At 53.4% G+C, this 10252-nt stretch overlaps 4 protein-coding genes across 4 annotated transcripts in view; 1 reads left to right on the top strand and 3 right to left on the bottom strand.

The window, feature by feature from the left end:
- The window catches only part of VOLCADRAFT_99376 (uncharacterized protein), a gene marked incomplete at both ends in the record, with an annotated part of 5531 nt that extends 4673 nt beyond the window's left edge, over positions 1-858 (top strand). The window contains one exon of the mRNA XM_002958128.1: positions 770-858. Coding sequence (XP_002958174.1) covers positions 770-858 — 89 coding nt within the window. The remainder of the gene's footprint in view (positions 1-769) is intronic.
- Positions 857-2771, bottom strand: VOLCADRAFT_108000 (uncharacterized protein). The gene is made up of 3 exons (XM_002958108.1): positions 2177-2771; positions 1888-1964; positions 857-1614 (listed from the first exon to the last, which is right to left on the bottom strand). Exons 1-3 carry the CDS (start codon positions 2265-2267, stop codon positions 1276-1278), a joined length of 507 nt encoding a protein of 168 aa, XP_002958154.1. The 5' UTR covers positions 2268-2771; the 3' UTR covers positions 857-1275.
- Positions 2772-2938: 167 nt separating this feature from the next.
- On the bottom strand, positions 2939-6516 carry VOLCADRAFT_69095 (uncharacterized protein; the record flags this gene model as incomplete). Its single annotated transcript, XM_002958107.1, has 8 exons — positions 2939-3254; positions 3769-3895; positions 4122-4299; positions 4543-4617; positions 4858-4910; positions 5289-5358; positions 5562-5683; positions 6243-6516. The coding sequence occupies 8 exons, from the start codon at positions 6514-6516 to the stop codon at positions 2939-2941; spliced, it is 1215 nt and encodes a 404-aa protein (XP_002958153.1).
- A 1903-nt stretch (positions 6517-8419) lies between these two features.
- dpd1 (DAP decarboxylase) overlaps positions 8420-10252 on the bottom strand; it is a 5879-nt gene continuing 4046 nt past the window's right edge. Inside the window, exons 10-12 of the mRNA XM_002958106.1 lie at positions 10024-10151; positions 9136-9208; positions 8420-8870 (exon numbers count right to left, since the gene is read on the bottom strand). Of these exons, the coding sequence (XP_002958152.1) occupies positions 8695-8870; positions 9136-9208; positions 10024-10151 (377 nt within the window). The 3' untranslated portion in view covers positions 8420-8694. The remainder of the gene's footprint in view (positions 8871-9135; positions 9209-10023; positions 10152-10252) is intronic.

The raw sequence follows: 10252 nt of genomic DNA, 5'->3' as shown, positions 1-10252 counted from the left end.
TTTCCGGCGCTTTCCCCTCAAGGGACCTGTCTCAAGACGACGACAACGACAAATCAACTTATTACTTAAGAGGCTTGTTGTCGCGCGCGAGCGCCGTCCTGCCGCCGCCGCCGCGTCCATCACGGGTAGTAGTGGTACGGCTGCTGGCAGCGGCGGCGGCGGCAGGACGGCGCTCGCGCGCGACAACAAGCCTCTTAAGTAATAAGTTGATTTGTCGTTGTCGTCGTCTTGAGACAGGTCCCTTGAGGGGAAAGCGCCGGAAAAGCTAGTTTATTTTTGCGGTATAAGGTTCTCTTGGCTTGGGGACGTCCTTGTTATTTATTTTCCTGCTCTTCCTGCTGTCAAATTTCCTATTCAGTTTTCTCCTGCTAGTTTCCATTTGCCGTTGCCATCTCAATCATGGTCGCTAATAAAAATTGCAAGTTGCGACTCAAAATTTAAAGATTTCATAGCCGAGAGTTGAAGGTGGAGGAGGAGGCTTGGGAGGAGGAGCAGCACGAACGCCGATAACGTCCAAGACGCAAAAGAATCACTCAAGAATATTCCGCAAACAGCGCTGCAGCGCATGCTTCCGTCCCCTGTGCTGGCTGGTGTTGATTGTTAGCTGTTGGATTTCGCTGTTATCGTGTTGCGTACGACAATGATGTGCACGAAGGCTCCAAAAATGTGCGCGAAGGGTTGTATACAGTAACGTGAGTAGACTTGTATAAGAGGATGAGGCAGGATGGTTCTAGCTTGCACATACATACGTACATACATACATACGTAGAAATGCAGTACTATGCGGTAGCGGAAATTCTCCGCCGGAGAATAGCGGGTATTTACCCAGGGGTGGACATTGTGGGAGACGGGAAATAAGTATGTCCCTAGGTTACAGATTACTATTATTGTGATGATGATGATGATGATGATGATGATGGTGATGTGTTTCTGGTGGTGCTGTACAAACAGCAGTTGGCCTAACAATAACCCTCCTATGCACCTAAGCCTATGCTCCTAAAAGCCACACAGAAAATGAAATATAGCGAATGTACGGCACTTCCAGACCGTTGTACAAGTGAACGGCCCTGGAGGAAGGCCCTGGCTTTCGATACGGTCAAATCTGTATGCTCAACTCAAACCGTACAGCACTGTACGGCACTAAAAGCGTCAACAAGTCTACCTCCCATCGACGTGCACAAGAGGCCCGGGCCATAAACACAAAAAACAAATCAACAACTGAAGTCAAACAGACTTTTCGGAGACACACGGTTAACAAGAGGAGAGGTTAAATTCTCATTGCGCCTTATTTTTTTTAGACCGCTTGCCGGCAGCTGTTGAGCCGAACGGCCGCTCCACAACCGCCATGCGTACGACAAGCAGCACCGGTACGACCAAGTACGGCAAGTAAATCGAGACCAGCGTCAGTCTCTTGGGTCCCGCTTCTGGGCTGAAAAGGAATTCGGACAGAATGGGAACCATGGTGGTCGCCACGTGGCTGCCGTACACGATGCATGGAATCCGGATCCAGTTACGGCGCTTGAGGAAAGCGTACGACGCGACAAAGAAAAACGGTAGCTGCAGCAGAATCTCGCAGGCCACCAGAGAAACAAACCACAATGGGTTTGATGAAACCTGGATTTGGGGGACGTGGATTACGAGGAAAAAGTAAAGACGGAGGAGGATGAGGAAAACGCAGCAGGAGAGGAGGGGGAAAGGCGATACGTCAAGACGAGCTTGGTGCTTTATCATAACTTTGCCTTTTAGGGCATAATAACTCTTGATTGCTGCGGCACAATTAACCCTTAGTCTTTCGTCCGTTATATGTGAGCCTGGAGAATGCCCGCCTGGGGACATGCATTACCGCAGTCAGGGGCTTCTCTCTTCCCGCATCCCGCCGCACCCTACCAGATGGTCTCCGTTGGTCTTAATGTGCCATTGAAGTAGCTCCTTAGCCCAGGATGGGAAATATTGAGCTGGCACCACTGCGAGGAAGGGATGCGACGAAAGCGTCACGGCCGACCGCGTAACGGCTTCGTAAATGAGAACAGATCATCGATGATGCCGCTGTGATTTTGTCATCTTGCAGGAACATGTGGTACAGGATGAGCACGACACGCACGCAGAGCGAAGCCTGACGATCAGTTTTAACAACGCGTCTGCGCAGTCCCTCCATTCTGGCCTAACGAGCACGCACCACTCTGGCTATCCACAATTACTGTTGTGGGAATATGTAGAATGAAATAGGCCAAGAAAATCCTGTCAAGGACACTGGTTAGGAGTCCCATGTTAAAGCTCGCAGAAGAAGCAGCGTGTCAAGCGAAACTGTAAAAACAAATGTCACACAACAAATATATAATCTTTTTTAAGTTCCGATAAGTAACGTTAGCCACTGAAACTTAACAATAGCTGATCGCCCCGTACAAACCGTTACATGTTTGACTGCGCTGCACTCACGACCTCACGTCCTGATCTCCCCGTGTAAGCAAGTAGTCCTCTAAACACGCAGGCAAAGTCGGGCTGCTTCCGTCGCATAGTATCCTGAAACACTTCCTGTCCGTCCCAAACACGCACTGCTGCTTTCACACGCTGTCGGGAACTCACGTCACACCAGTCTTTCTGCAACGTCACCAAGATGATCCAACCTTGGAAAATATCCTGAAAGTCCCAAACATCCCCAAAAAGGCCCTCCACCCCTAGCCCCACATCACCCTTTGCCCTTAAACAGTAAGTAAATTATACATAAGAATCCTGCTAAGCTATACCAGGTAATTGCCAACCCCCGGTCTGGTTTTCTGCCACCTTCCCTGCCGCTCCCCCCTGCCGGCCTTCCGGCCCCCTTCCCTCCCTTCCCCCCCTCTACTGCCTATCCTCCCCTGCCTCCACCTCTTCCCCCACCACCTGGCCTCCTTTCCCACCACCACAATCCATTGCTGCTACTGCCGCTGCTATTACGCTGCTACTGCTGCAGCTGATCGTCCGGCGCTAAAGCTGCAACCCCCGCCTCCCCCCTCCCGCCCGCTGCCATGGTCTCGTCCGCCGCTGCCGTAACCCCGCCCGCCTCCTCAACACACGGGCGCCCCTCCCCCCCCTCGTCCCCCTCCTCCTCCACAGCGTCCAGCGGATCCACGCGGGTAACACGCGGCAGGAAGTACGTCTCGAAGTGCCAGTACTTGGACCGTACACCCTGCCAAACCTCATCACCCAGGCTGCCAACCGCCAACGGTTCGTACTCCACAGTAAGGCCCTTGGACGCCAGCTCCAGAGAAATCAGCCTGGACAGAAAAACCGTCGTACGACAAGCGGGAATCAAACGAACACGGGAATATTTTATAGTTCAGATTATCGCAAACTTGAAATTGATTCTCCTGTGTGCGCCCCCTGATAAAACCGTTGCTGGGAAACAAAATGTTGCTGGCCAACGGTACGATGTACGATGTACGATACGATTTCCATTCCTTTCCTTATACACAGATACGATGATACGATACGATACAAACGTACATAGGTTAGGCGTACCTAGGAAGTTAGCATGGGTTTGATTTCCGTGCGCACCACAACCACAACTGTTGGGATATCGCAATCCGCAATTACTCAAAAGAGCAAGTTGGTCGTTAGTGTCAGTTTTTTCAGTTGGCAGTTGTGTTGTCGAAATTCCAACAAGCTTTGCAGGAGCTATAATAATATTGGGTTGGATAAATAATAAGCCTCTGCCTGCCTGACTGCCTGCTTGCTCAACTCTCAAAACCCGGCGCCGTACATGTACCACTCTGCCGTACAGGTACTCACCTGCAGTACACCATGTGGAAGAAGATGTTGTCCGAGGCCAGGCCGTTGAAGAAGGAGTACACGCCATCCCGGGCCAGGAGCCGCGGCAGGTGTATGTGGAAATCCCTCATCTCCTCATAATACTCACCTGCGTAGCAGGGGCGGTGGCGGTGATGATGGTGCGTGTGTTACAGCACAATGCAATTACACACACGCACACACATACACACACAATTGTACAAATGCATGCGAAGACACATGTAAAGGCCTTTTACATCTTATCCCCCCGAGCTCTGACAACCTCTCCCCCGGCAGTACCCACACGAACACCCGTCATCCTAATGGGCTCGTCGTACAGTACGGCACCCGCTTACCGTACGTATCAAAAAATATTCCGTCGTACGGCGCCTCCGCCAACAGCTCCGGCAGAACGTCCTGCCAGCGGCCCTTGAGGATGCGGACTCCTGGCCTTTCCGCCCAGCCTTTCCGTACCATATGTTCGTACACGTCGGGGTGAGCCTCCACGATGGTGTGTCGCTCGGGTTTGTGTGACTGCGGCCAGGGGGGCCGCTCCAGGGGGGCCGGGGGGGGGGGAAGAAAGCGCACAGACGGGGGGGGAGGGGGAGACATCTAAAAAAGGGAAAGGACGAGGAGGACTGGAAATCAACTCATAACCACCTCGCAACCACCTCAAGAACCCAGGGAAGTGAACCCCATGCACCCATATACATACACACACATACATACATACATGCATGCACACATACATACACACATACACACACGCGCACGCACCTGGATTTCGGTATCTACGATGCCCAGACCGAACCCCACATTCAGCACCCGTCCGCCCCCGCCGCCGCCATCACGCTGCGGCTGTGATGTTGATGGCGGCAGCACCGGGTCCAGCTCGGCATCCTCATCCACACACACCCCAGGCAGCTTTGAGGACTCTGCCGGCTGCTGCTGGTGCTGGTGCTGATCTTGCTGTCGCTGTCCCTGTTGTTGTTGTTGTTGTTGTTGGTGGTGGTGGTGGTGGTGGTGTGGCGGCACGTCCTCCTCCTCCCGCTCCTCTCTCCCCCGACACCTCCACGCCCCCGGACAGATGACCTCGGCATGCCGTACCATCAGTGGCCGCTCCCAACCCATCATCACTGCCTCGCCTGAGGGACGGGGGGAAGGGGAGAAATAATACAAGCACAGACACACACACACATGCGGGATTGTCAACCAACACTGAAAGACACGGAGAGGATGACTCTGCAAGTTAGCCACAAGACAAGGTGGTGGTGGTGGAGGAGGAGGAGGAGGGGCAGCGGAGTCATTTTCGCGATGACGACCATCCTCCCCAACACTTTGCACCCCCATCCCCATCCGCATCCCCACCACTTTGGGAAAAGCTGCCAATTGCAAATCAAACACCAAAAAAATAATAATACATAAACAAAAAACATAAACTCCTGCGTTAAACTTGGGCCCAGTTATCACTTTTTGACCATCGCAACAATTTATGATGCTTCCACCCCTGGCGTTGCACCCACCATCGGCGTCCAGAAGCTGCTCTCCGCGGTACACCAGCTTCTGGGTCAGGTATCCGGAGTTGGGGGCGGCCTTGGCGCCGGTGGCGGAGGAGGAGGAGGGGGGCCCACCGGCCTGCATGCGCCTGGGAGGGGGGTGGATAGTTGTGGGTTAAGACACACCACTTTGACGGCGACAGAAGCTGATACCAGAGATGGACGGATGCGGATGCGGGTGCGGGTGCGGGGATGTAGAGGATCGTGGAGGACCGTCGAGGGGTAAGGTAACATACATACATACATATATATCATATCGCATATATACCTCTCAAGCGCCCCGAGGACCAGCTCAACCTGTACGGCGAAATCCAGCAGCAGATCCACGGCCTCCTGATGCCCTGAACCCATGGCGTACTCGCCTGCGATGTCGTACAGTTTACAGCGCGGTTTGTTTGCAGTTTATTGCACTGTACGGATACAGTGCCAGCAGACGTGTTGAATGTCAGTGGTAGCATCCACAGCCACACCAGCTGTGACTGGACACGACCAGCAGACAAGTTGTGTTCTGAACTGCGTTTTGAGACCTCTGTCACGCTAAGGGATGGGAGGAGAGAAGATGCCAAGACAAGTGCTGCATGTACGTCTGTCTGTCTGTCTGTCTGTATGTATGTATGTATGTACGCGGTTGTGTGAAGAGTTTGAATGGTCGCTGCCTCCCCCCATCCCGCGCACTGCTGGATATCCGCGCCCTTCATAAAAATAGAGCCTACTGAGCCTGTGAGGTCTCACTGTACGGCAACCAGAACAAAATGACAAACTAAAAGCGGCGCATTGCACTGGAAAACGACTTGCATGTCTGTACGGCAGTGTATTCGTCCCCTGTAGCGGAGCCCGCAAGGTGGTATACCTCATCCTCCATTCTGTTGTCAGGAACGGTGGGGGGGAAATCATTATTCAAACGTGCCGTACGGCACGCACCTGCGCAGTAGCCGTGCTTGTCCTGCGCGTTCCACGGCGCGCCTGATTGGAGCAGCGCCGACAGTACGACAATGTGGCCGCCCTCCGCTGCCTTCATGAGCGGACTGACCCCGTCTTCGTCTTGATAGTCGACATCTGCCTCGAGCTCGATCAATCGTGCGACCTCATCGGCGTCGCCTGCGGCCGCCGCCGCGAGCAATTGCTGCTCCAGGCTGGGTGGTGGCCCGTCTGCACCAATTGATTCGCCATATTTTGCTTTTGATGTATCCGTCATGATTGCCCCCAAGTTCAATTTGGTCTGAAATATGGATCCGAGAAGTAGGTTGATTGAATGCGAAGATAGCAGATGCGCCGCGCCACACTATATTGTACTTCTTTATTATCTATGTCTCTTAAGCAAACGATATTAAAGTTGGGATCCGTTTCAGTTGACCGCTCCACTTCGAGCCCCGAGCGTTGATGTCCAAAGGTGTGCAAAACGAGGACTGACTTGAAGACCCTATGTTATATCACATTATATGGCAATCAATATAATTGCATTACATACAACAGCAGGCTTGCGCAATAGTGCACTCGACGCACTCGATTTGGGGCAATAGGCGATGTAGTAGGGGGATATCACCAGGTTTATTACAGGTGCGATAAGCTTGCCTGGAACCTTAGGACATCTCTCCAAATGCTGATTCCTACTTCGTCGGAACGCATGTCGGCTAGTTACCTGGAACTCAGCTGGAGCTGTTACCTCCTCGCCTCCGTAGACGTTGTAAAGCCGTACAACAGGCAACCGATCGCGGTTAGGTCAATCGTCTGCACAGTAGAGGTTTTGGAATAAGCTGGTTAAGGCGAAGGGCACCGTGTACCATCATTGCTTCAGAGAGGAGATACGTTTGGCTTTAATTTCATCCATGGCGTACGATGGTTGGGGTTCGAAGGTTCTGAAGATACTCGAGATTCTTGGTCATGACATGGCGGGAGATGAGGATGTTGAGGCTAGAGTTGATGCGCTCACGTCATGTTCGTTGGATATAGGCCAGTTGATGCAGGAGTTACGCGGGCGATTTGATGACGATTGGGAGAGTGAGCGACTAGAAATGGATCCTAGGACATTTGTTTCCGACAACAAACAACCAGGGGTGAAAATGTGCCGGTACAAGCAGTGGATGGGGTTGCCTAAGCACTGCACTGGATATATTTCGCCGAAGCAACATGTCACGCTGATGCGTTTTAGGATGTGTGTGTGGCCGCTTGCAGTGAATCGTCCTCATGGCAGGGAAAGAGCAGCGCGGTGGTGTCGTGTATGTGGGAACCGTCAAGCAGTTGAGGACGAGCGTCATGTTTTGCTTGAGTGCCCTGCGTACGCGGATATTCGCACCAAGCTATTTGAGCTTGGAGTGTCTCCTGAGGATCGCATGATAGACGTTATGGGCGTTGAGAACCAACGCGGACTAGCACATGTTTTGGATCATATCAGAAGATGCAGGTTACAATTTATTGATGATTAAATATGTTTTTGCAGTAAGGTTAATTTACTACCTTTATATGTTCTTGTTTCCAGTTCGGCGGTTCATGAGCCTCTTGGCTCGTTTGGACCGTACAAGCTCGAAAGCTTGTAACACAAAAACGTCAAACGTCAGTAGAGGTCGACGAATTATTCTCTTCGGCTGCAGGTCGGCGTTCATTCAGTCATTCCTGAATTTTTGTGGTGTTTTCAGAATGCAAGATGCAGCCTGATGTGCTTGCCTGCTGAGTCCACAAAGTCCTATCACGAGAACGGTGCTAAAAAGGTGCTAAATCGGCACACAGCATCAGGTGGTCTTTATCCTCACACGCGCGCCACAAAATCACACCGAACAAGCGAACACCTGCCCGCTTCAGGCATACGTATAAACATATGGCCCTTTTCCCCCCTTCCGGCCTGACACAGCCAATCGCGATCGCGAACACAAAGGACCCAAATCACCGTCATCCGCCCGCGGCCCGATCCGATTGAGAGGCGCACCCTCAGTCCCGCCAAGGCACACACACGGCACAACGCGATGTTGATGCGCCGATACATGGGCAGCGGGAGAAATAGAGAATGATATCAGAGGAGAAGGGAACACACACGCAGAAGAACACGCAGCGTGACACAGCAGCCCTCTCACGCCCCTCACCTCGCAACTTCACGCCGCGGCCGCAACACGCCACCATCACCACCTTTCCCCCCTCCTCCCCAGTCCGAACCGCGCCCCCACCACCCACCACGCCGCCTCTCAACCCTAAGACCCCTTCTTCACCTCACTCGATCGCCACGCGGTTTCTCACCACACCGCCACATCCACCCCACCATCACAGACTTACATACGCGTCAACCCCATGCGCATTAACGGCCCTCCGTCTCCGCCACGGACAAGTCACCAGGGCCTTCTATTCCCTCTCTCTCCCTCTCCCGTCCTCCACCTCCTCCTCATCATCACAGTCCGTCAAAGACGCTCAAGTGGTGCTCCAGCGTCTCCTCGTGGCGGATCTTCCTGAGCTTGCCGCCCTCCTCCACCAAGTACTCCGCGGGCCGCATCTTGAGGTTGTAGTTGGAGGCCATGGACATGCAGTAGGCGCCCGCGTCGTGAACCACAAGACCGTCACCGGGCTCTGGGAGGGGGTTGGGGAGTTCGGGTTGGGACGATAGGGTAGGGGGGATTTAGGTGGTGGCGTGTGTGTGTGTGGGGGGGGGGAAGTTTGGAGGAGGGGTAAGACGAACCACTGACGATTGAAGCAGATACCAAAGATAGACGGGTGCTCCAGAATGTCTGTGTGTGTGTGTGTTTAGGTGGGGTGGAGCGGGTTGATGGGGATGAGAAGGGAGGGCGAATAATACACACTTAAGACATACAAACAAAGATACATACACACTTACGTGGTGTAGGTAGCTGGCGGTCCTTGCCTAGGTAGTCCCCGCTCTCGCAGATGGGGCCCACCACGTCGAACGTCTGAGGGGGGGGGTGCGGGGAGGGAGAGCCGGCCGGGGGATGATGGGAGGAGGAGAGAACGGGATACATAGATAGATAGATAGGTAGGTAGAGGAGGTGCAAAAAAGGGTCAACACAAAGAGAGACACCCAATACGTGCATGTGTCTGTATGTATGTATGTATGTCGTTACAGGGTGGTTAAACTTCACCAGCGGCCTCCTTTCCCGAGGCAGTTCCCTGCTCTCCCCTGCTAGAGGGGCACCCTAATCCGTTCACCCCATCCGACTTCAAAATGTATTCGTTGGGTTCAGCAACTCACCACCAGCATCCAACCAAATCTAGCGGATCAACGGCGCATCAACTTAGCTCCTGGTTACCTCGCAAGTTGATTTTATCACGTCCTACATCGTCCATATGATGGGGGGCCACCTCCCATTTCAACACTCCTCATCTGCCAGCCGCCTGCCCTAATGTATGTATGTATGTATGTATGTATGTATGTATGTATGTATGTACACATATGTATGTATGTATCTGTATATACACCACATCCGCACCAAACCAACTCAATGAACCCAACTGGCTCGACAGCTGGAACGGCTGCCGCCCTCTGAATAGCCTTTCGAAAAAACACCTCTCCCCTTTTACCCAACCTTCTGCAGTTTACCCCCCCACCTCATACCCAGCCCATAAGCCACCACAGGCACTTACCGTCCACTCATCCAGCCATCCACCCAACTAACACACCAGGCCGGCCCCAGCCTTCACGCCCCTCCCCGGCGTGAAAAAACCTCCCCGGCCAGCCTTCCCTTCCCTCCCTGCTCCCCCACCCCACCTCCATGGGCGCATTGCTGGGCTTGGTGAGCTCGATGTGCTGGTATGCGCCGTACAGCGAGGGGCGGATCAACGTGGCCATGGAGCCGTCAATGACGATGAAGTGCTTGTTGCCGTTGGTCTTCACACCTGCGGGCGTGAGTGGGTGGGTGAGTGGGCGGATGGGGAGAGAGGGGGGAGAGAAGCGCGGGGGTGAGGTAAAGGTGGGGTGCGAGGAGCGGATGGGGGGA

The sequence above is a fragment of the Volvox carteri genome (genome assembly GCF_000143455.1).
Source record: "Volvox carteri f. nagariensis unplaced genomic scaffold VOLCAscaffold_86, whole genome shotgun sequence".
Taxonomy (NCBI): domain Eukaryota; kingdom Viridiplantae; phylum Chlorophyta; class Chlorophyceae; order Chlamydomonadales; family Volvocaceae; genus Volvox; species Volvox carteri.
Note: the sequence above shows the minus strand (reverse complement) of the source record. Positions and strands in the feature narration are given on the sequence as shown.